Source organism: Atractosteus spatula, chromosome 3 (genome assembly GCF_055471065.1).
Source record: "Atractosteus spatula isolate fAtrSpa1 chromosome 3, fAtrSpa1.hap1, whole genome shotgun sequence".
In the NCBI taxonomy this organism is placed as follows: Eukaryota; Metazoa; Chordata; class Actinopteri; order Semionotiformes; family Lepisosteidae; genus Atractosteus; species Atractosteus spatula.
Window position 1 is genome coordinate 38,426,479 of NC_142708.1, and position 27,033 is coordinate 38,453,511.

The 27,033-nt window shown below is 36.2% G+C and overlaps 1 protein-coding gene across 1 annotated transcript in view; it reads right to left on the reverse strand.

Moving 5' to 3' along the window:
- The window catches only part of bmp2k (BMP2 inducible kinase), a 131,265-nt gene that overhangs the window by 32,903 nt on the left and 71,329 nt on the right, over positions 1–27,033 (reverse strand). Inside the window, exons 10-13 of the mRNA XM_088910372.1 lie at positions 10,617–10,765; positions 10,012–10,184; positions 3,083–3,190; positions 1,451–1,629 (exon numbers count right to left, since the gene is read on the reverse strand). Coding sequence (XP_088766498.1) covers positions 1,451–1,629; positions 3,083–3,190; positions 10,012–10,184; positions 10,617–10,765 — 609 coding nt within the window. The remainder of the gene's footprint in view (positions 1–1,450; positions 1,630–3,082; positions 3,191–10,011; positions 10,185–10,616; positions 10,766–27,033) is intronic.

Genomic DNA, 27,033 nt, shown 5'->3' on the forward strand with positions numbered 1-27,033 from the left:
AGATAATTTTTTATGCATCAGTCGAAGCGTTCTGAAGTCTCAAAAACATAAAAAATGTAACATAACATTGTATGGCACAATGGGCAACTGATTCTTTTACTTTTTAAATAAAATAAAAATTAAGAAACAATGTCCCTGCCTATATTAGACATTGCATGACTTTAAAAGCCATACAAACTGGTTTGAGATTTAAAAAACACTTTTATGCATAAAAATGGGTGATTTTTCTTCCTTGTGATCAGCCTAGAATCTTTGTGTAAGCTGTAAGTTTTTTACTTTTTAATTAAATGAAATTTAATGTCATATTAAATGTCACATGAGAAATGTCGCAAGGCAGATGTTTTATCAACAGTGGGTTTTAGTCTCTCAGTTTACTGGGGAAGTATCAGATGTTCAATTGAGGAAGGAGACAACCCCCATCCACTGGACAGACAAAGGTGATAAAAATCCATTCAAAAAGGTGAAGTGTGTCAACACAAACTCTGCTAACAGAGTAGAGAGAGAGATCACTTTATAAGCCATATACAATTTCTAGCACTAGGAATTTGTCTTTTTCAAATATCACAGCTTGCTCTCCATGAGACACACAGAAAGAGAGAAGCTTGGTGTCAGAGCGCAGGGTCAGCCATTGTACAGTGCCCCTGGAGCAGTTGGGGTTAAGGGCCTTGCTCAGGAGCCCAACGGAGTATGATTCTTCTGCCAGCTGTGGGATTTGAACCAGCAACCTTCCAGCCACAGGTGCAGATCCTTAGCCACAGAACCACCATACGCAGTAGAGTCAGACGGATTTTAAATACTTTAAGCAACATTAGCTGTTTGTCAAATTCACCTACTTTTTAAAAATTTCCCATCAAGGTTTAGCACCAATAAACAGAGGGAACTCTATGGACTTCCTTGTTTGAACTAAACCGTGCTCCAGCAAATAATGTACAATATATCACCTTCTTCAACACTTCTAGTTTAGCAGGATTTACGCAATAAGAACATCGTTTAATGGGGGTGACATAACACACATTTATATTTTTGTATGACATATAGGTTGCTATAGGTTTGAGTTGGAGTTGTTAAAAAAATGACACTGCAGTATCTGGCACACATTCTAAATGGCTAGATCTGTAGATGTCTCCAAGCCAGGTTTTGCTTAGCCTCCAAAATCTGACAAGATCAGACCATAAAGCAATCATGCAGTCAGCAGCTGATGACTACCAAAATAGTACTGCAGTAACAACTGTTTTTTAAATGATATTGGTAGTGCCCCATAACTATCACAGCAATTGTGAATGCAAATAAATGATAGTTAAAGTTCCCTGCCAAAGTGTCACAGCAATTGTAAATGTAAAGAACAATGAAGAAGTGTAGTGTACCACTCACCTGACTAATAGTGTCAAAGTGTTATACAACTTATAAAACTGTTTTTCAGCATAATGGACTTTTGTGTGGTTTGATTTACCTCATGTTGCTGAACAGAGGCTCCACTGCCACAGTCCCAACATGAGTTGTCACAGCTGGGCTGAAATTCCCTATAGGAGTCTGGAACTCCAGAGGTGAGGTAAGAAACGGAGTCTGTTGTTGGTGGGGATGATTCTGATGATGTGGCTGCTGTGCAAATGCTTGATGGTATTGCTGCATCTATGAAATATTTAGAAGAGCTTGGTAACACAGTACAGTTTACAGAACATACCGCATAACAAGATACAATGTGCTGTTTTATAATCACTCAGGGTGCTATATGTACATTTATAACAAGATGAAAGAAACAGAAGAATTAAGATGACAGAATTTGTTAGGAATTATTTACTGGAGGCAGCAAGGCAAGTCTTTAAATTAACAAAGGAACAAGTAGTAATTCCACACTAAAAAGTAGAAAAAACAATTGGCTGTTGAACCTTCATGCCTCAACAACTACATTTTATCAAGGATTTCTGCTTAATACATGAATATATGCTAACAAAATACAAATTGGTGAAGTACCTCTTTTTGTGAAACTATTAATGTACATGTTCTTGATGCAAGTTATTTAAGTTTATTCTTAACAACATTAGTAATGTGCAACATATACAATTGTTGTTTTCTGAATAATGTAAGTAAATAATGAAAAAAATGAAAATTTTACTCTTTGTAAAGAATATTTTTATATTAATTAGCTTTATCATTATCCACCTTAAAAGTAAAAAAAAGTTTTTTTTACATTTCTTTACAGTGTAATTTCTTCATATGTTCTGATTTAACAAAGCATTGATCAATTTCACTTTCACTCTTTTCCCTGAGGGCCTATAGTAGATTGCATCTGATATTAAGCAGATGGGAACAGGTAGGTGAAAAAATAAACTGAACACTGCATTGCTTTGACAATATTGTTAAACTAGGGACATTTACACAATCTTTATATGATCTTACAATTAATTGTGAAAACAATCAGGGCTAAGTAAAATATAAACCTATAAGAAGGGTAAAATTGCCTATTTATGACTACTTTAAAAAATAAAACAATAAGGTTTATCTTAACTCAACAAAATTATGTTATCTTAACTAAAATCAGCAAAAGTAATTTTTTTGTGTATACTGTAGTCCCATTTAGCACATGTGGGCTTTCCATGCCCTGACTAACACCTAGAAAAGCATTTCAGGATAATCTCCTAGAGATTATGCATTAGTGCCTAACTGATGTTTTACAGAATGGGACTAATTAACTATTCCTGCCTTGGATGAAGCAAAGAACTGACAATTAACTGATGAAAGTAAGTTAAATATATCTGTATAACTAATGCATGTTTTTAAAAATATTTAACACATTCTAATCCATATATTTATTCTCTTGTATCACTCTTTATATAAACATGAATACTTGTACACAACACTTTTAAGTAAAAAGTGGTTATACATACATAACATGGATATGTGAAAAGACAACTTTAAGCAACAGATATGAATAAAACTAGCGAAGTTAAATACATAGATGACTGTAAAACCAATAGCTAATCAAAGGAAATCTGCCTGTGTTCTATCTTTTTGGATTCTCACATGTGACTGAACATTATTGGTCTTTATGCCACATTACTCTGTATCTCAAATGACTGCTTACCACTGCTGTATACTGAGCCTGCTGCTGGAACACAGGCTGCATCATCATCTGTTGATGAAGGATATGTTGCTGCTGCAACTGTATGGACTGCTGAACAGCTTGCTGATACTACAGAAACAAAAGGAAATAACACTTAGATTACATATTTAGTCAAGCTTTGTATAAGGTACAGATCCAGCCATTCAAAATGCGCAGGGGATACTGTATTGATTCATGGTACACAGGTTGCAGGGTACCGCTAGTTTTTTTAAATAGGGGTGCACTACTTTGTAAAACCGCCAGGTGGAGCAGTGAAAGCTTAACATGGCATGTGAAGCATTTGGGTTGTCACCAGAAAATGCTTGGTTTCGAATTCCAGTCAATGCTGAGGGACAATCTTTTTCCAATTACAGAATTTAAGTATACTGTTTAGACTTTTAATCATTTTAAACTGTGTATAACAGCATGTTAAAAATTAAATCGATCAAAAAGTAGGTACATTTTATAAAAGCAAGACTGCTGTTAGACAAAAGCAAACAACCGTATTCCACCTTCTTCATAAATATTTTATGCATCAAAGTCTTTAACTTGGTAACTTACAGTGGGTTATGGTTTTAACGTGCTTATTCTAACATTATAAAGTTTATATACTGTACTTCATAAAAAGTTATAACATTCTATCCTTTTCTAAGAATATGTAGTAAGAACACCATTTACTCTAACTGTAAAAATCAGCTGTACTGATTTAAAACCAATTGATAGTAATATTAATATGGAATCATGTGTAACTAAGCAGGTAAAATATCACAAGTGGATGTTTTGGAAACATTTTTTTTTTAAATGTTTATTGTCCTTATAGTGGTAACGAGCAAAGGACTGAGCACTGCACCCAGGAGGTTCAAAGTCCAATCAGAGAATTACTTTCGGTTTGTTTCTTTACTTTGCAGAATATATAAAAGAAGTCCACTATTATAGCTTGTTGTGAACACAATGTGTCTCTTTCAGGTTTACATTTCAATTGAGAAAATCCATATTTTGCCTTAATCCAAATTTCAGCAGCCAGTAATCAGCCAACAATTTTACTTTAAATTTAAAAGTTTAAACCGTATATTGTACTGTACAGTACTGCGCAGTACTCTGGGAGGTTGTTTCAGGCAAAATTGGCTCTGGCATGAGTGTGTGTATCTGGATGAATTATTATACGTGATGGTGTTGTAATTAAGGATTTCTTCACAGAATTCTTTACGTTAAACAAAGGAGGGAAGAAGGGTTATTTTTACAATTGCCAGTAACCGGAGAACAGCTTATGAATATGTTGAAACCATACAATGACAGTGAAGACAGACGTGTTACACCTTTGAGTCAGTGACTCTCTCAGTTGTGTATCACCTTTTTCACACTTGTAATAATGTTCCAATGTTAATGCAATACAGAAGATATTAATAATATTAATAATGAATGACCACGGACGAGCTTTAAAGTGAAGAGTTACAGAAAAGACACGTCGAGTCATGTCTTTTCAGCTTGGAATTTAACCTTTAGAGCAATCCTTTTGGCTATATTTTTTACATAGATGCATCTGTAAAAATAGTTTATTATAGCTTGTTGTAAATGCGATGTGCCTCTTTCAGATTTACATCTGTGTAGTGGCGAGGCTTATTAAAATACAGGAATTAAGTTTTCTGCTCCCTTGCCAGTCCCTCTCTCCTTCATCTCAGTGGTGCCTGATACAGTTCACAATTAAGGTGTTTTTCTAGCTGATAGAGTGTCCTGATAAGGAGCAGCTCTCAAAAGCTGGTACCCATCAACCACCTTAACAAATGTCATTTCGGCCCCTAAAAGTCTGAGATTCCAAGGGAAAGTGTTATTCAAAGTTGGTTTACGACCCTAAGGTCAGAGAGCATGGTTACTCATCATCAGCCAATCAGGAACTGGCTGGGCAGGTTAACCCCATGTGGGTCTCTGATGCACATGAAACTTTCAACCAATGAACAACCTACATTTCCTCCAGGAAAAACAGGCAACACAGAGAGCCTATAGAATGGTTCGCAGGGCAGAACAGTTGGAAAAGCAAAGTTCCCAAGCGCAGCACAGTTCCCAAGGGAACACAGTTCCCAAGCGCAGGACATTCTCGCAGTGCGCCTGCTGGACATTTAGCCTCAGAGCTCCACCTGAGCATCCTCAGACTCAGCCCGGACCACCACGTAACGGCCAGTGTGTCCGAGTGCCAGAACTTTCCTTTGTTCTAAGAGGCGAGGACGAAGGTTGCCAGCACATAACCAAAGGATCCACCTGAGGTTAGCATCAGCAGCAAGCCTCGTGAACAGGTCGGAACTGTGGACAGCTGAATCAGTATTCAGAACTAGCGCTTCATCAGGAACGAACCGGTCTTCTTCCTGACCTGCTGGGAACCGCAGTCACTTTTCTCCTGTGCACAAACTCTGTTAGTTTCAGCCAACACTAACTAGCCAGTCTTCAGAGAGCATCAGCAGCGCATCACAGGAATTCCTCTCCAGCCGCAACAGCACTGCTTGGCACCGAGCCAGAGAGCGCTGATTGGACACAGCAACCAGCCTGCCTTTGGTTCTTTGTCTGCGGGAGATCTGAATCCCCACAGATTGGATGAGTATTCAACATTCTGCATTACCGCTCGAGAATTCAATTGTTATCCCAACCAGAGTTGATATCAATTTAATTCCTATGAGTGATGTACTTGTTTTGAGTATCTAGTGTAGAAGTTGTAACCAAGTTCATTTACGAAATGAATTGTATACTGAATGTATGTCCCTCTTGATATTTGTAACTCTTCGTGATTGAAAATATGTCTTTGGTATTCTGCTAACCCTCACGATAAGATCTGTTATGTTTATATGCACATTTTATGTATTAATAAATGTATTATCGTGTATTAGTACCTGTGTGTGTGCGTTGTTTGAGTTATCCCGCAAGGTTGGATTATAATACCATCAAAAGAATCATTTTGTGACTTACTGCTACAATTAAGAATTGTCCCAGTAAATGCACAACCCCTACACTACATCTGCGTTAAGAACATCTATACTTTGTCTTTATACAAATTTAATCAATGAGAAATCTAACTTTAAATTTGGATTAAGAAAAAAATTTCACATACTGCACTGTAGTGTCTTTGAAACTATATGGTATCATACTGTATATACAGTATATTAATACAGTATATGATCACACTGCCGTTCATTGCCGTTTAGGTATATCTGTGAATCTGACCTGATGGGATTTGCTTGTGTGGAACAGCAAGAGGTGAGACCCGGCTAGGGGGGGGGGGGCGGTGAATTTGAAAAACAGCTAGTGTTGCTTAAAGAATTTAAAATCTATCTGACTGTACTGTAGCTATCATGTAATTGAGCAGAAATAATCAGTGACTATTGGAAATGTGTATTGATGGAGAGTGAAATTAAAGCCCACTTCCCTTCCTCCTACTGTGAGGTGATAATGCGCTGGCTGGAACAAAACAATCCCTCCTTTCTGAGTATCCTGGAGATGGTATGGAGGTTCATTCATTCACCTTTTAGTAATAAGACCTGCTGATCTGGTTAACACCACAGGGAGAGGGGAGAATGTGATTGTTTGTGTATGAAACATGTGTTGCATTTAGTAAATTAAAGTGTTTTAAAAGTTTAATTAAAAAGTAAACAAAAAACTTACAGCTTACAAAAAGATTCTAAGCTGATTTTGAGGAAGAAAAATCACCCATTTTTCACGCATAAAAAGTGTTTTTCACTATCTAAACCTGTTTTTATGGCTTTTAAAGTCATGCAGTGTCTAATTTAGGTAGGGACATGTTATTGTTTCTTAATTTTTATTTTCTTTAAAAATTAAAAGAATCATCAGTTGCTCATCATGCCATACAATATTATATTGTAATATCTCTCAGAGGTTTTTGAGAGACCTCTGAACGCTTCACCTAATGCATAAAAATGTAGCATAATGCATTCTAGCGTTATGAACTCGCTTACACCTGGGATCTGCTTTATTCAAACTAAGGTTTATAAAAATGCAACCAGGTATTAGATATTGTTTAAATAAAAGCTGTGAAAATGTTCAAAAATCGCAATCTTTAAAATGCCTGTAGTTTGAAGGCTCTGTGTCACTTTTTGCAAAGTTATTGACATCTGAAACATTGTGTCTCATAAATAGGCGTTTTAATAAGAAAACGAAGGTTATGAAAACCGGAGAAAACAAATGACTCTGAAAAAGATACATGAAGTTTGACATTATTATTTATTATTAAGAAATTAATACTGTTAATAATGATCAGATACATTATTATAGTTTTGGTGATCTTCTTAATACCACTTTGTTATTCTTGATTATAATCATAATATTTACATTTTTGTTTTAAGGCTTGTTGTAAAGGCTTGTGTTAAATTGCCCCACTGAATAAAGTGTTTTGACTTGAATTAAACAGTTTTTTTACTCTCACTCTTGGCAGTATACACGTTTGCCCATTCGTGTTGTTGATATAATTTAACTTTGAACATGTTATATATTATAGTGTCCATAATATTTACTTTTTTTTTTAAAATGAATGTTTATTTGTTAAGGAAAACTTGTGCCCTGAGCAGGAATTGAACCCCGGCTTCCAGAATGTGAGTCATACACTGAAGCCACTGTACCAACGCACCACTTGGTAGCTTAAGCTTTTGCTGAAAAGGAGAGGCAAAAAATTTCAAAGAAATCATCAGTGAATGAGTCAAATTGATGCAGAGGTTTAAAAAGAAAGTGGACTATGGTAATACTTTGAGTGAAATATATTATATACAGATCCTTAAATTTGTTAATTAATTAAAGTTAAAGTTAATTAAAGTTATTAATTTCCATATTATATTCCCTATTAAGCGGATTCTAAAAAGTACGTTTTTACTGTGATAACGAGCGCATGTATTCATAGAAAAGGTTAAAATAGCTTTTTATAAAGGATACAAATTTAATATAGTCAAAATGAGCACTTTAAAACTTTACCAAAATAACCACAGTAAGTGACCAAGTTAAAGACTTTGATGCATAAAATGTTTATGAATACTATTGTTTATTTTTTATTTAAACTACCACTACCAGCCATATACAGTTTGAATAATGTATTTATATTCCTAAATCATTTATGACTTTCAGAGACATTAAGCTCCTCTTATTTTTATGCTGAGCTTCCAAACTTTACCTTTAGTTGCAAAATTCCACATTAATATTCCATATTAAGCAGATTTAAACATGTACAGTAGAGAATTTAAATGAAGCAATCATTTCACTAACAACTAATGCATCACAGGCACCACCTGTCGATCATTTTGGCCAATGAATCACGTACTGCGGTAGCCTGTAAATCAATTCCCGCAGGATAGGGTTTTACTGTGCATTTTGAATGGCTACATCTGTACCTACGATGATGAATGCAACCCATCATTAAAAAAAAAGTTTTCTTTGAAAAACAAAAAATTCACCTGTGAAAACCAAATCAATGGCCACAGGTATGACTGAGAGACTTAAGCATTATATTCTACCAGGGGTTTCCAAGATCTGTTTGGGGATCCCAGTATTATACTGAGAGCTGTAACATTTTTGTGTTCCTCAACCATGTTTCATTCAATTGATTTAGATCAAATTGGAGGGAGTATCAAATCCAGAACATGCTCCAAAACATATACAACACAAAAGTAATTTTCTATAAAATTAATCTCAGCATGTCTTTTTATCATTCCTAAGAAATCTAATTGAGTACATGGGGATAGAGCATTTGTGAACCTTTTCCTTTGTGTAGCATGAATGCACAACACTGTTTTTCCAATATTATTTTGTTATTTCTTTAGATTTTTCTTTATCATATGTTAACCTCACCTTATAATCAAATGTATAATCACTCCTAGTATTTCTGTATCATTATTACAGTCTATTGTATGTATGGTATTCTTTCAAGAACTACTGGCACTATTATTTGTATAAGCAATGTATGTGTATTCTAATGCGTTTTCTTCCAGTTAAAAACAAGAGGGCACGTCTCAAGGGGTTTCATCTCGTCAAAACCCTTTGAATTAAAATTTAGCATGAATCTCCAAAGCAGACTCAGAACTTCCTACATAAGTGCTTCTTAATAAATGCATACATTTACATAAATGGTTCTTAAAACCTGGCTTTATCATCTCCACATTAAATCTGGCAGCTGTCAATATGAATAATGTTGCACATTTATTGTATTTTGTGAACCTGGGTTGTTCCACTCCTTTGACTGTTCTATAGAATGCTGTCATTGCACTGAAATTACAGAAAAAAGAAGTAAAGGCAACACAGCCAAAACATTAAAATAACCACGTGATTGATTTCTCTGACAAACACAACAACATTAGTCTTAGGAGCTTTATACTTTATCAGGGCTTTTAAAGCTATGTTTAAAGGCTTAAAGGTCATTGCACATATTTGGGTAAGACTATGCAAACTGAAAAATCAGCTGCATCTGCTGATAAAATTCAATATAATTAATTAGAAAAGAGTTGTGAATGGGTACAACACGTAAACGTACAGCATGTATGCGTTTCAAAAACATTTACAACATATAAATGTCATCAATTCCAAGTCAAAATGGTGATACTACAAAACTGCAAAAATACTCGTGTGCAGCAAAAAAAAAGTCTAGAATGTAAGTTTAAAAGTGTACAAGTTCTACAAGTGTGCCACCACATAAAAAACTCACTGCTATGCTTCTCAAAAATTGAGTTTGGTAAACTCAGATACTTGCAAGATTTCTATATATTAACAACATTCCAGATTCAGGAATGCTAAGGAGACATTAATCAATCAGTTTAGCTAAAAGAAGTTATTCAGCCGAAGGTTTGGGGTACAGGAAATTAGAATTTATGCAGAGTGTTACTAATTGTCTTGATACCTAAGCATACACTTCCAGGATCTTGCTCAGAGCTCACCTGCTGTAGATAGGTGTGTTGAAGTTGCTGTGCCTGCTGATGTTGATGGAGCTGCTGTTGTTGCAGCTGCTGTAGCCGCAGGTCTCCTGGCTGTAGCTGCTGGAGGACTCTGTGCTGCTGACTTGTCCCTTGAACGTGTGAGACAGGTTGGTCGTTTACAGGTGCTGACACAACTAGAAAATAATAAAAAGCAAAACATCAACAGGTTACATAGGTGTACTTGTATTAATCCATTATGCCTAGATCAGTTGATATCAGGTATCAATATAACATTGCCGTAGTTTTTGACAAACATTCTTATAGAATAATACAATTTGAAAGTAAGAAAAAAATAATGATGGGGCCTATTAAACCAATTCTGCAAATGGCTCTGACTGTCAAATGATAAGGAACAACTATAAACTTCTTAACCCTAATACTGGTCAAATACTGGTCATGCACAGCTGCATGATGAAAAAATCTTAGCTCTTCCCAACATGTACAAGTATGTATAAGTTTAATTTTAATAAAAGAAAAATAATAAATTAGAAGATATAGAGCAAATATAATGACACTGTACTTATATAAGAATTAGAAAATGTTTGTTGCCCATTTGTGTTCTTCACCTTTTTGTCCATTGCTCACTGGTGCAGAAGGAACTGTCATTTTCACAGGAGTCACAGAATTGTGGATCGGCAGCACATTGGTGTTTGCAGCTTTTGGTCTTTGTCTTGGTGCAATTGATGTTTCTGTTGGTCCAACTAATTCGGTTATTCTGTAAAAAGTAATGACTGTATTGACAGCTTTCTTTTCTGAGACATAAACATTACAAAAACATCATAAAAGTAATGCTACAGAGGACTTTGAGGGTCTGAGGGTTTCATGTCTGGATACAAGGGTTCTTTGGAAAGATGAGATTAAAGAAAATGCCACCTACCATAAAGGAAAATGATTAGGACAACACCACAATGGTAAACCCATTCCTCTCCGTGAAATGCAGACACTAGACACTCAGAATTCTTTAATTGGAATGTTAAACTTTGTAGCTGCCTCAAGGACTTTTAAACTTTATCATATCTGTTGTGACCGCGAATCTACTCCAAACTTTCCAGCCTGTCGATTCTCATGCTGTTCAGCACACAGGATCACCTCCTTCGTGAACACAAAAGTACTGAGATCTCGTTCATTTTAGAAAACTAAAAATGAATATAAAAGTTTTTTATTACTCAATCACAACAACATGCTGGATCCAAAGAAATGGTGGTCTGTTACAGCACACACAAACATTTCAACACTCTCTTTTAAATGTTTTAAAATGTTTAAAAAGATTTGTATCTGTTGTAACTGTTATTACAAAGGAGAATATAACTGCGGTTCTACTGTTTATCGCCCTAATATTGTAATTGTTATACATGTGTGTTGTACCAGTGATGTGGTTGTTGGGGTTACGCACAGGTTTAGTCTTAGTGGTAGTCCCACTCTTAGACTATAAACTGCAGAGTAAAAAAATGTTATCACATGAAGTCATATCCACAAATATACAAAAACAGTAGTGTACACGTCAATGAACTGAAGTGTGATCGGTATACCATATAAATATATGGTATATTCAGTATACCAAATGGTTTTAAAGCCACTACAGTACAGTTTGTACTGTAAAATGTAAAATATATTTTTATCATGAAAATGTAAAATAAAATTGTTTCCTGATTACTTGTTGCTGAAATTTGCATTAAAACAAAAAATATATTATTTTAATGGGGATGTAAACCTGAAAGAAGCATTCACAAGCTATAATGATAAACTAATTTATACATATATAAAACTGTTTCTGTAAAATAGCCTTGCTTTCTTGTTTAAATTAATTTAATACTTAACATACTGTAATATCCAGCATAAAATTAATAAAAGTCTAAACAGTATATAACTTAGATTATATAACTGGAAAAAGATTGTCCAAAGGGGCTTAGCATTATTCGGGATTCAAAACCAGCTGTTTTCTGTTGACAGGCAAAATGCTTCTATACACCACATTAAACATTTACTGTGCCACCTGGTGGCTTTACAAAACAGTGCAGTCCCATAACAGCATAGTTTAAAAAAAGCGTGGTGTGGTGTGTTGTGGTACGTATACTGCAATTTTCTGCATTATGCTGTGTGCATTCTGAATGGCTAGATCTGTACATCTGTTAGAAATCCAAAAGCATCTATGAAAAATATGGTTGATATTGGACAGTACTTTCCTTGTTTGACTCCATCAAAGCTTTGATTTTTGAGAGAAGTATGCAAATCTGAATTCTGAAGTATGAACAACTGAATGTAATTGACAACATTTTTTTGCCTTTGCTGAGTCAACAAATGTCAGTGTGTGGTAGAAGATCACCATTCTCAGATGACAGCTCATGAAGAAGTGATTTAAACTGTTTTAATGCTTTTGCACAAATTAATAATGTTATGATTGTTATCACCCCTTTACAATTTGCAATGAAATCCCCATAAAACCCATTCATTGCTGGCACACAGTTATTATTTATATTAGCTTCCCGATAAAAACATCTTTTTGACAAAATAATTCTTAACCTCGTTAAATGTATCAATTCCACTGTTTATGGCTTTCATAGAAACAATTTCAAGGATTTTCTTAAATGGAAAAGATTTCAAAAGTCATTAAAAAAACAGTAAACTGGGCACTGTGACACACGTCCTTAAGTTTACAACAAGAAATCCACCTCTTTTATCAAATCAGATAATGCGAATGCTCTTCTTGCTATAGTGTTCACAGTTAACTATACTTAACGGAAATGAACTTAATGTCAGAATGTTGTTTTAATCTTTAAATAATTTCGGCATATTAGTTATCTCAATTGTTTTAGATAAAAAATAGCATTTTGAAAAGATGTCTTAGTAAATAAAAAGAGTAACATCATAGTAAATGCATATGTCCAAGTTCCCTCAGATACTGAATTTAATGCCACAAATTGAAGACAAAGGTTAATTTCAGCATGAATACCAAGAAGGTTTTGGAAAAAGTAAGCAATGAATTGGTTGCAAAGCACTGAAGAATGAAGAGATAAGAGAGACACCCGGGAATTGAGATAATAATATCATTTTCTTGTTTTTGTATGTTTTTGCAAACTATGCAGTCTAGTGGCTTGACGTAGGCTTTGTGCTCAAATGTATATAAAGATGCTGCCTGTCCTTGGTCAGTAAGATAAGGGGCGTGTTTTTGGTAAGCTGGCTGTACGCCCAGAATATGAAAAGAACTAACTGTTGTCTAGTCTGCAACTTAGATATAATTAATTGGCAGGTGTTGCCGTTTTATCATTTGTTTAGAATATGTCATAGTAACTCTTTGTGTTTTAAAGTATAAAGGACCATCTTCAGCTACTTATTTTTTAAGTCTGGTGGTTGCAAGCCGGACTTCCATATGCATATGAATAAAGGGACTTCTGCTTCACAGACACCTGAACTTTGTCATTTGTTTGACACCACAGCACTGATCAAGAGAGAAGGATAAAAAAAAAAAACACTGAGCAATGAGTTAAGAAATAAGTAAAAAGAATTTGCAATAAAACAAAAATGATCATGCATACGTGATAGAATATTTGTTATCAAATGACACATAAATCATGTGGTTTAAATGCAAAAACCAAATACTACATCGGGGGGTTGGATGGCAAACAGCAAAGAACTCAGTTAGCACCATTCTCAGAAGCTTGCAAGAGAAAAACCTCTGTGTCCACAATTATTCTAAAACAAAGCTGAAAATCATAAGACCAAAAGCACAAGATCAAAGTCACACTGGAGTGTTTTGACAAAAATGTAGCCTAATCAAAGTCCTGACCTGAATGCAACAGAAAATTTATGACAACTTGAAAAGTGCATACCACCAACAATGCCCAGTAAAATTGTCAAAAATGGAGCAGTACTGCCAGGAAGAACAGGCAAAGGCAAACATTACACGAACCCACTGTGCACAACTGAGTTAGTGGGATGAATGATCATTATACAAACACTACATATAAAATTATGCATATCCTTTGCAACTTCTGCCAACATTCCACCAGTTTTTACCTCTTTAAGATGGCAATCAGGATGAAGTCATTTGGCCCACCTTGCTTGTTTGGTAATTTAGTAGCAACATTTTTGCTGTTCTCTGTTAAGACTAGCCAGAGTTCTGACAAAATGTATTAATCATTTTGTCATTTCAGCATACGAAAGGTCTGAACACATTTGCAAGGCACTATAAAATCACACCCTACCATTCCTTCTATTTTGTCTTTCCGAACAATGTTCTTCTTAAATATATATTTACTCCTGTTGTCATTTCCTAACCTTTTTGGTATTTCTGTCATGTTATATTTACAGATGCAGCCATTCAAAATCCACGGTACAAACCCGTACCACACGCCATTACCCACAGGTCACTGTGTTGTACTGCGGTATGTGATTGGCTGGCCAAAATGACCGACAGGGGCACTCGTGGTACATTGGTCGTTAGTGAAAAGATTTAATCATTTAACCTCTTTCTTGTGCATGTAATGTTAATCCATGTTAATCCGCTTAGTATTGAATATTTATATGGAATTTTACAACTAAAGGGAAATTTTAGTAGCTGAGCATAAAAAGAACAAAAAGAAGAGCATAACCTGTCTGATGGTCATAAATGATATTAATTTAGGAACATAAACATATTATGTACACTGTATATGGCTGGTATTGGTAGTTTAAAGAAAAAATACACACCAGTATTCCACTTTCTTCCTAAGCATTTAAAGCGTCAAAGTCTCACATGTGGTTATTTTGGAAACGTTTTTATGTGCTCCTGACTATATTAAGTTTATATACTTTGTAAAAAGTTATTCTGTGAATACACTCATTATCGGAGTAAACAAAAGCATACTTTTAGAATTTGATTAATAGGGAATATAATATGGAATTGCGTATTTAAAGAAATTAATAACGATATAATTATATTCATGTACTGTAGCTCAAATTATCACAGTAGTATACTTTCTTTGGATATGTCTGCTTCAGTTTCACTCCTTTCCACGTGATGATGTCTGTGGGGTGATGGCTTAAACGTGTGCCTTATATGCCTGGGGTCGGAGGATCAAGCCCAGCTATTGCCATGAGTTTTCTTTTAACAAAAACATTTTTTTGAAAAACTAAAATAGCAAATATTATGGATACTATATTGACATTTTTTATATTTCTAAATATCACAACATATTCAAAGCTAAGTCATTTATTAATAACAACGAATAATTTGAAGATGCTACTACCGTCGTTATTACTGATAATAAATATTTTCAACACTATATTGAATTTTTTGGTATTTCTAAAAAGCTCAAATGTTGTACATGAGAGGTTAAGTTTTATTAGCTCCACCTGGCGGTGATTCAATACACTATTATCATAACTGCGGTATGAAACAGTATGACACTATATGACGTGTTGTGACCGCGTTTTACCGCAGCGTACCTCGCTCGTTTTGAATGGCTGCGTCTGTACATATTAATGCAGTGACTTCAATTTCAGAGGATGGCAGCAAATGGGTGGCAGCTGGCCCAGCAGAATTGTAAAGCTGATTATATTTGGGAACGTAATGAGCATCTGTGCATGCTGTTTTTTAGCTAGTTGTTGGCAGCCCTTATACTTCCATTTTGCCATTTCAAGCCCCAACAGCCTTAGGGGGATATACAGAATATACAGCCGCAGAGAAAAAACAGCAGAAAAAATAATTTAAAAAATAATGATGATGTGAGAAGGAACGCTTTTTTGATAGTGCTGATATTTTATTCTGAGAGAATAAAACGTCAGCTTTTGAGAGAAGGGTGTTGAGAGAATTCATCTCTGAGGGACCCAATATTGTGCTTTAAGACCTTCAGTTTCTAAAATCCATCGATGGCTCCTTTTAAACAAAAACTGCATACATTATGTTGACAATCCCTTTCACAGTTAAAATAACCAAAACTACCTCTATGCATAGAAGAGATCATGTTAATCTGAATTACAAAAACAGGATAGCCTGTGGTCTGAGAATACATTTCTAAGACAAACTGTCAAAAGATAAACTTATAATTACATTCAAAAACTGAACGCTCAAGCTGAAGACTTTTAAGGAAATGTCAGTAAAAACTAAACATACATATGTATTCAGGGTCATTGATTCAATATTTTGTGGAAGCTCCCTTTGGTGCCAACTGTATACCTCTGTCACCTCTGCACACTGGATTGGTGCAATTTATACCCATTCTTCTTGCTTGATTAAGTTCTCTCAAATTGATTGGAGATGTCTTTTTTTGGAGATTTGGAGATTGTCAGTTTTATCAGTTTTCAAGTCTTTCCACAGATTCCCAATAGGATTCAAGTCAGGACTATGACTGGGCCAAACAAACCCACTTTTGTTATTATAAAGCCATTCCTTAAGTCCATAAGTCATTCACGCATTCGTTTCCAATCATACAAAGTAAATCTTGAGAATCTCTGATTCACCATGCCTTTCACATGCTCATAAAACATATTAATTTAGGAACAGAAACATATTACTGTATGTAAACTGTACTGTATATGGCTGGTCTTGGTATTTTAAAGAAAAAATACACACCAGTCTTCCATTTCTCATCTTTGGACTAAGGGACTTAGAAGTCAAAGAAAATGATTTACGTTGCTTAATTTTAAACACTAAGTTATGAACGCGATTGGTGCTTTACAGCTATTGTGCATTACTGAGCTCCGTGCTTTCTCCTTCCCAGTGCTACCTCCCCCTCTGACACAGCGCAGTGGGCAGCATGCCGTTTTCAGAGCCTCTGATTGGGGAAAAAAGACCTGCTGATCTGTTCTACATACCAGGAAGACAACAGAATATGATTTTTTCTATTCGAAACATGTGTTGTTTTTATGAAATTCGTGTATTTTAAATGTTTAATTAAGAAGTAAAAACCTTACAGCGTAGACAAAGATTCTAAGCTGATCACGAGGAAGAAAAACCCGTTTTTCGTGCATGAAAAGTGGTTATTAACTATCAAAACCTGTTTTTATAGCTTTTGCATAATGTCCAAGTAGGAACACATCATTATATCTAATTTTTTATTTATTTTTTAAGAATTAAAATAATTGTTTGCCCAGCCTAATTTTAAAGACCTCTACTTGTGAAACTATTCACAGCCTGTACATAAAACTATTATTAAAAAGCTTATTAAAAACAGCCCCCATGGTGTTCAAACCGATTTTTTTTACACAGAAGACTGACAGCTTCGCACTGTGAATCTGTTTTTCTAAGAAAACGTGTACGTGGGGGAAGGTGGAGTGTCTTTCGCTGGAAGACTCGTCCTATTCTACTTTGAAAATACCTGTGAAACCGGTTTAATTCAGCACAGCCAGCACTCCCGCAAAGAGAGGTGAAAACCGCGCAGCGCCAGGCGAATGCACAACATTAATGTAGGGCTTTCGGGTTCACGTGGATTTACGCCCTACAACCTGCGATACAGCTGTGTACATACAGTACGAACATGTTGTGATATTTAGAAATATAAAAAATGTCAATATACTGTCGTGTCCATAATATTTGCTATTTTAGTTTTTCAAATAAATGTTTATTTGTTAAAAGAAACCTCATAGCGATTGCTGAATTTGAGCACCCGACCTCACGCTTATAAATCAGTCACTTAAGCTGTCATGCCACCAAGGCAAGTCATGTGACACGCACTGAAACAGCAATACACATATTAATATAGAAATATAGTTATACCGTTATTAATTTATTTAGATCCGCGAATCCATATTATAATCCCTATTAATCCAATTCTAAAAGTATGCTTTTGTTTAATCCGATAATGGGCGTATTCGCAGAAAAGGTTAAAACGATCAATTTTTTACAAAGTATATAAACATACAGTAATATGGTCAGAAGGAGCATTCTATACATCATTTTATACAGCAATCGCATATTTGGGGACCGTTCTATAAAACTTTGATGCTTAAAATGTTTAGGGAGAAATGGAAGACTGGTGTGTATTTTTTCTTTAAACTACCAAGACCAGCCATATACAGTACAGTTTACATACAGTAATATGTTTATGTTCCTAAATTAATATTGTATATGACCTTCAGATGCGTTATGCTCCTATTCTTTTATTCTTTAGTGGTAAAATTCCACATAAATATTCAATACTAAGTGGATAAAAATGTGCACAGTAAAGAGATTAAATGATTAAATCTTTCCACTACCGACCAATGCACCAAGTGTGCCCCTATCGGTCATTTTGGCCAGCCAATCACGTACTGTGGTACGGCGCGGTGGCGCACGCGTAGATGCCCGCGGTATGGGTTTGTACCGTGCATTTTGAATGGCTCCATCTGTATTTGAACCTTGCAAGAGAGAGTGTGCTATTGTGTTTGTAGGGAACTTGGGTTTTGGGTGACCAGAATGTTAGGCCTTTGAAACATCTTGTTTGTAAGTACTGTGCATAGAGTAAGTTGTGTGTTGTATGTTTTGTTTTGTTTAGTTTAGTTTGTGATCATTAATAAATATTTGTTTAACCACATGTGCCTGGATTATTACTCCTCTCTTCAAATTCCCGTGCCTCTAATTATAGCAGTCGCTAGGGTATATTGCTAGAAAATACCTGTATTTGGGATTCTGATAATTATTTCACTTATTAACTAAACCGCTCGGTCAAATCCTGATTTTCACTATTTTTGTAAAACCCCCATTTGTAACAAAATAATATTCAAAATCTTTTTGTGAATCTTCAGCAATCGTTTCAGTTTCAACACAGTTAGAAATCCAATCTGGGGCAGTCTATACTTTATATACTGCCTATATATTTATACAGATGCAGCCATTCAAAGTGCGCGGTACAGACACGTACCGGAGGTATTTGGCTACGGCGTCGCGCATTGTGACGCACGATGACGCGCGGTACCGCGGTACGTGATTGGTTGACCGACAGGGGCACTCGTGGTCCGTTGGTCTGTCGTAGAAAGATTTACAGTAAACGTCTTTACTGTGCCCGTTTTAGTATTGAATATTTATAAGGAATTTTACCATTGAAGGGAAATCTTAGTAGCTGAGCATAAAAAGAATAGGAGCATACTGTAACACGTGTGAAGGCCATAAACGATATTAATTTTGGAACATAAACATACAGTATATGGCTGGTCTTGGTACTTTAAAGAAAAAATACACACCAGTATTCCATTTCTCCCTAAACATTTTAAGCATCGAAGTCTTTAACTAACGAGATACCGGAGTCAACAAGCATACTTTTAGAATTTGATTAAAAGGGAATATAATATGGAATCGCGTATCTAAAGAAATTAATAACGATATAATTATATTCATGTACTGCAACACAAGAATAGTACACGCTGTACATTGTCTGTTGATAATGTTTCTGTAGTGCTTTTTCAGCACTCTGCATGTGACCTTGCCAGTGGCGCTGTGGGTTAGGTTCCTGATTCCCACGTCACACGGTCTTTGATCGAATCCCACTGGAACCATGACTTTTTTTTTTAACAAACATTTCTTTGAAAAAATGAAACGTTTCCCTTGGTCATAGATTAAATAAAACCTCACTCGCACCAAACAAATTTATATTTCTAAATATCACAACATGATCGAATTTAAGTCCTTTTAATAACAATGAATAGTCACCTATGCGTTACAAAATAAACATTTATATTGATTTAAATCGCGTTTTGATTTAAATCGTAAACGCGTGTTTAAATATATGTGTTTTTTGATTCACAATCAGACAAATGCAACATAAATTGATATCTTTGTCTTCCAAGTATCTTAATAAACTTTCAGCATAACTTTCTCCCCGTTTAGATTTATTTTTCTTGGGATCTTGGGATCAAACGTGGAAAGATTAGATTGTAATCGTTTTTATTTTTTAAATACATTTTATAGAAGTGTAATCTATGCTAAAAAGTTGTACACCACCTGCTATAAAGATACATATTGTAATACTTTCGGGTTCGGATAGGACAGACACGAGAACTCAGACTTGCAGAGTTAAAGCAAGTTAAATCCTTGATTTTATATATCACCTTTAAAAGTGGAATCTCAAAGCAAAGTAAATACCCAACACTGATTGTACCCATCTGTCATGCTAATAAAGCACTTGAATTGAATTGAATTGAGGGAGAGAGGGGGGGAGGGCGAGCGAGAGAGCCAGGACAGACAGGCAAATAAGATACACTCCACAGACATTCACAACAGCAACATATCATAAAACGTTTGCACATATAGTTAAGTTATTACTTGGTTTTCAAAGTGCAATGAAATACAATATTGTTGTTGTTGCTGTTATTGTTATTTTTATCCTGTAAAGCGTTTTGAGAAGCCACCTTTAAAGGCGATATATAAAAGCGCTGATTCTTATGGAATGTGTTCCGCCGGGGATTCAAAAATGTTTTTTTATTTTTTTTAATCGCGTATCTAAGGAAATAGCAGTATAACTTTGTTCATGCACAAACAGTGGCATGTTACATTATTAATTTGGGTGTCTCCTCTTGCCAGAAAGCTCTAAATTGCATTATGAGTGCGGTTTTTGACTTTTTCTAAATTGCAACCCATAAATAAAGCTGATACAGTTTAGACTTTGAATTATTTTAAACTGTATTACAGCAGCACAATGGACAATGCAACGTAAATTGCAAAAATGCACTTGGAATCTGTCCAAGTCCTACTTTGTCAGGCATTTTCTTTTACTGCAACGGACATAAAAACTCCCTTGCTTTTAACAGAGCGTTTCATAATTTCTAACTACGAAAATTATTTAAACTGCGACACTTATCATTCAACCAGAGCTCGAAATATCACAAGGACCCTCAAGAGCACAACAAAGACTGTATTAAATGAATTGCGTATCTAAAGAAATTAATAAGATATAATTATATTCGTGTACTGCGACAGGGCTGTGTAGGGCTGTTTCACCTCTCTCTTCATGTGACTCTATTCAAAAGCCATTTAGCAGAGAGGGGATGAGAAGAGTGACAAACTAGTATACTTTAGATCTTTTTTTCTGAACCTGGGAAAATCTGATCATGTTTCTCTATAACAATAATAAAAAACATTATTTTACATATCACCTTTAAAAGTGGCATCTCAAAGCAATACAGTAGATGGAAAAACAGTTAAAAGGACCAAAGTAAATATCAGACAAACGCAAACGCATTTTTAATAAAATGCTTTTATTCATTCAGCAGAGAGTGAGAGGGACAGCCAGCAGAGAGAGACACACACACCGGTTTTCATTGACAAAAAGTAATTGTTTTTTTACATTCCTCTTGTCTAACAGGAATGTTTTGTTTGTGGACAGACTGTTAGACTAGTGGAAAAGAGCGCCTCCTTCTACGGAGCATTCCATTGATCCGATCACGAATTCTTTTCCAGTCGCACGAAGTAAGGGTTGAGAATCTCCGATTCACCATGCTACTAATGGTTTCCCGGAGATTGCAAGGCAAGGCACTTTTGCCTCTGGACCCATCGAAATTTACAGACGTGGTCCACCCCCAGTAAATTTCAAAAGTCACAAGATTTCGAAACACGAGGGCGGCGTAGCGGTTGGCTCTTGCTTTCCCGTCCAATGAAAGGCAGATTCCTTTTGCCGAAGTCGGGAGACATCAGAGGCTTGCCACACCCGGACTGTTAAACCAACGCATTAGCACGTCAAAGCCCATTGAGGAGCCGGGCGCAACAATTGTTTTGTCCCTTGATTTACTGATCTGCATTAATTACAGAAATCGAGTTCCTGCTCTTTGCAGACGACCTGGTCCTGCTGTCGCCCACAGAACAGAGGCTGCGGCAGAACCTGTCACTGCTGGAGCAGCACTGTCAGACCTGGGCGCTGACAGTCAATCTGGACAAGACCAGAGTTATGGTTTTCCAGAAAAAAAGCCAGACCTCAGGGAAACAGGTACAAATTCACACCTAACAACAACACATTAACACCTTACAATGGGAGCAGGGCCGAATTAGGCCAGTACCCACTATTGTTAAACATACAGAAAAGAATATTAAAGTATTGGCTTTAGTATAAGCCATACAGAACATTAAAGTGCCCCTTTCCATTCAGCGGGTGTCTGACCCGCTGTGTCTTATCTTCTGACAGTCGCTGTTGTGAATGTCTGTAGAGTGTATCTTATTTTTAGTACTATATTTTTATATTATATTCCCTATTATTTAAATTATTAGTTGTTTTTCAGGAAGTTAAAAAAAACACTTGAATTACTTATCCAGTCTCTCGAAATAAAGTTATTTTTCAAGCAATGCAACAAACGTCGGGCAATGTGTTTTTTTTAATCCAACATTGACAGCCACATCTTAAATCTTGTCAGTCAGCTCTTTTTTCTCTATTTGAATTGTGGCGATTCAAACAACCTGGGATAACAAGTGGTCTCAAAGTCACCGAGCTCACAGAGCTTCAACAACAGATGACAATTCCCTTAGTCCTTCCTTAGTCTTCCTGAAATTGTCGGATTATGAGTGAATAAAAGCATCTTATTAAAAACACGTTTGCGTTTGTTTGGGAGCTATATTATGTATTTTTCATATGTAAGATATAATGATGTGTTCCCGCTTACACATCGCACGACTTTAAAAGCTAGAAAAACAGGTTTAGATTCACATTATCTGGCGAGCCTTGTTTTGTCAAAGGACAGCACAAAAAACAGACAATACACAGGCAGGGCAAGCGAGAGAGAGTTTTTTGCCTTCTGTCAAAAAACCCCAAATCACCCGGGGCAGAGACTCTGGGGTGATCATTGTGTGGTACAGAGCGGAGCTCAGTCACTCCAAACAAGTAGTAAAGAGAGAAGAGTCAACAGTTGATTTAAGGACGCTCTGTCAAAGTGCAATGAAATACAATATTGTTGTTGTTGCTGTTATTGTTGTTTTTATCCTGTAAAGCGTTTTGAGAAGCCACCTTTAAAGGCAATATATAAAAGCGCTGATTCTTATGGAATGTGTTCCGCCGGGGATTCAAAAAATTTTTTTTTTATGCGTATCCAATTAAATAGCAGTATAACCTTTATGTGATATCACCTTAAGGACAGCACATACAAGGGTTAATTGCACAGTGAACCGCGCCAAGAAATTTAAAATAGTCTTCTTTAGGTGTGAGGGTAGGAGTGGATCGCAGCAGGCATAATCAGCAAATTAGGAAAACAAAGAACAGGACAGGTGAGACGTGTATCCAGAGAGCGAGTGATCAGAAAAAGGGACAGCTGTTACGCCCAGGTTTTCGATGCAATTGTTTTAACTTGCTAATGCATCAGACACATTTCCTGGTGTCCTGGTATTAGCTCATCGGTATGGTGTAAGTTTTATCTGTACCATACCATACAGTATATAGGTACAGAATTCAAGCTGCACCACTGTATCGCTTTGGTAAGGAGACGGACAATGGCCAAAATCACGAAGACTCTCTCACACCAAATAATGAAGATGAAAAGAAACGGGAAGTCAACAAGGGACATTGTACAGCATTTGGCTTCGATGGACATCTTCGTTTCTGAAAGCACAGTGAGACGACATTATAAAGGGGAGAGGAGGCAAAGAGAATCTAAACCGAGGACGATTCAAAGGTAAATAACTTTCTAAAAATACTTTTCTTGCATGTAAATACAACTACGCACATTATTTTTTAAACTAACTGTTGATCTCTTTTTTTTCAAGTCCTATTGTGCAAGCTATCGACAAACTGACTGATGAAAATGATGAGCTACCGGAGATGCAAGTCCAAAGACGGCTATGGGCTGACCTCGGTGCGACCGTTAGTCCGACATTGATAAGAAGAGTGCGCAGGAGGCTTGGATGGAGATACAGAAAAACCAACACATGCCCCATGATAAGGCTAAAAAACAAAGAGGAAAGACTCAAACAAGCGCTCCAATGGATTGAACAGGGGGAGGCATTTCAGGATGTACTTTTCACCGACGAAACAACAGTGGCTCTGGAACAGTTTTCAACAATGTCATTTTGCAAAAAGGGGAGATATGCAGACAAGCCAAAGCCCAAACATCCACTGAAGGTTCACGTCTGGGGGGGTATATCTAGAAGAAGCCCGGGACCACTTCTTATTTTTGAAGGAATTATGGACCGTGAATTCTTCGAGGAAGTTGTGGTCACACAGCATGCCGCCCCATATATCAGGGAGCACTTTGGATCAAGGCACCGTCTCTTTCAAGACAACGATCCGAAACACACAGCAGCAAGGGCGAGGCTTGTAGCAGAAGGAGTGAACTGGGTGAAAACTCCAGCCGAATCCCCAGATCTAAATCCGATAGAGATTGTTTGGCATTCGCTGAAAGACTTCTTCGGAAAACTGCTAAGCCCGTCACAAAGCAGGAACTGATCGATGCGATCTATAAATTCTGGGAGGAAGAACTGACCGAACAAAATTGTAACAATTTTATTAACAGGCTGTTTCGTGTTCTTCCTAGGATTGTTGACCGGGGCGGGGGACATTCGGGACTTTGAGTCTGAGAAAGACAGTCTCACGTTTGTGGACAGTCTGTCCACAAACAAAATATTCCTGTTAGACAAGAGGAATGTAAAAAAACAATTACTTTTTGTCAATAAAAAAACCTGTGTGTGTGTCTCTCTCTGCTGGATGTCTCTCTCTCTCTCTGCTGAATGAATAAAAGCATTTTATTAAAAACGCGTTTGTGTTTGTCTGGGTATTTACTTTGTAATCTGTGGTTTACATCTACTGTATTGCTTTGAGATACCACTTTTAAAGGTGATATGTAAAATAAAGGTTTTTATTATTGTTATAGAGAAACATGATCAGATTTTCCCTGGTTCAGAAAAAAAGATCTAAAGTGCTACACCTAACTTTCTTAATTCGATGTATTTAAAGCAGTGAACTACTGTAGGTGTAACATAACATTCAGAAATACAATCGAGAATAGTTTTGTGGTGTTTGTATAGATGAAATGTTCCTAAAACGTATAACGTAACAAAATTAAAGACGATTAAAATCTGTAATCTTTGCACTTGTACTGTATGTCATCGGAAAATACAAGAAGTTTCTGCTTTGTGTAAGGATGGTATCAAAAAGTAATCTAAGTGGTGAGAAAGCTGTGCTCAATGTATTTAAGGGACTTAAAAGTAAAAGGAGATGCTTCATATTGCTTGACTAATTTTAAAAACTAAGTTATAAATGCAGACGCTCCCCCGGTGCCGCGCCGGGTGTAAATATCTAAATATACATTCGTCCCGGGCAGAGGCCGAAGAGCGCCAGGCTGGGGTGCGCGGGGAAGAGCAGGACAGGAGTGAAAGTGGTCAGGGCGGGGTTTAGTAAGGCCGCCGACCAGTGTGGCTGTCCCACAGTGAAGCGGGCATACAGTCTGGGCAGGTATAGATTACACTTTTCTAAAACGTATTTGAAAAATAAAAACGATTACAATCTAATCCTTCCACGTTTGATCCCAAGATCCCAAGAAAAATAAATCTAAACGGGGAGAAAGCTATGCTGAAAGTTTATTAAGATACTTAGAAGACAAAGATACTGTATCAATTTATGTTGCATTTGTCTGATTATGATTAAAAAAAACACATATAATTAAACACGCGTTTGCGATTTAAATCAAAACGCGATTTAAATCAATATAAATGTTTATATTGTAACGCATACTGTCCAGCCTCCATTTCTCTATAAAAATTTACTCTATTACAAATTTACAATTTGTTGATAATAGAAATGTTAGGTTCTCTAAAGCTTTGTGATAGTTGACCCATCCGGGCAGCAAAAGATCAGCTGCACTGGTAAGATGCGACACCGAAGATATGATTAATAACCTTTTAAATCTGAAGGGAGATCTGAAGGGATCCCCCCCCCCACACACACACAATAGAAGCAGGAAGCAGAAGCAGGGACCGTTGTCAGAAGGGAAGAAGGTGACTATTCATTGTTATCAAAAATGACTTAGATTCGATCATGTTGTGATATTTTGAAATATAAAAGTCAATTGATTGTCCATAATATTGCTATTCTATTTTTTCGAAGAAATGTTTGTTAAAAGAAAAGTCACAGCGCCAGCTGGATTTGAACACACAACCCGTGAGTTGGTAATCAGGCATGTAGACCAGTGGGCTACAAGGGAAGTCGCATGAAGAGAGAGGCAAAACAGCCCTACACAGCCCTGTCGCAGTACACGAATATAATTATATCTTATTAATTTCTTTAGATACGCGATTCTTTTAATACAGTCTTTGCTGTGCTCTTGGGGATCCTTGTGATATTTCGAGCTCTGGTTGAATGATAAGTGTCGCAGTTTAAATAATTTTCGTAGTTAGAAATTATGGAACGCTCTGTTAAAAGCAAGGGAGTTTTTATGTCCGTTGCAGTTTTTTTGCAACATGAATATAATTATATCGTTATTAATTTCTTTAGATACGCGATTCCATATTATATTCCCTTTTAATCAAATTCTAAAAGTATGCTTGTTGACTCCGGTATCACGTTAGTTAAAGACTTCAATGCTTAAAATGTTTAGGGAGAAATGGAATACTGGTGTGTATATTTTCTTTAAAGTACCAAGACCAGCCATATACTGTATGTTTAAGTTCCAAAATTAATATCGTTTATAGCCTTCACACGCGTTACAGTATGCTCCTATTCTTTTTATGCTCAGGTACTAAGATTTCCCTTCAGTGGTAAAATTCCATATAAATATTCAATACTTAAACGGGCACAGTTAAGACATTAAATATACATATACATACTGTATACAGTACAGTTTGCATACGGTAATATGTTTATGTTCCTAAATCAATCTCTTTTATGAGCATGTGAAAGGCATGGTGAATCGATTCTCAAAAATTACTGTACTTTGCATGATTGGAAACAAATGCGTGATTGCGAAATGCTGTGGTGTTACTTTTACAAAGACGGTCAATGAAAAAAGAATGTGGACCGGGGCAATACGTTGAGTTTACAGCTTGTCCAAGGTCATTCATTATAAATACTATTAGTAATATCTTCGTTAAAGACTTTGATGGCGACAGCTCAAACATGAGAGGTT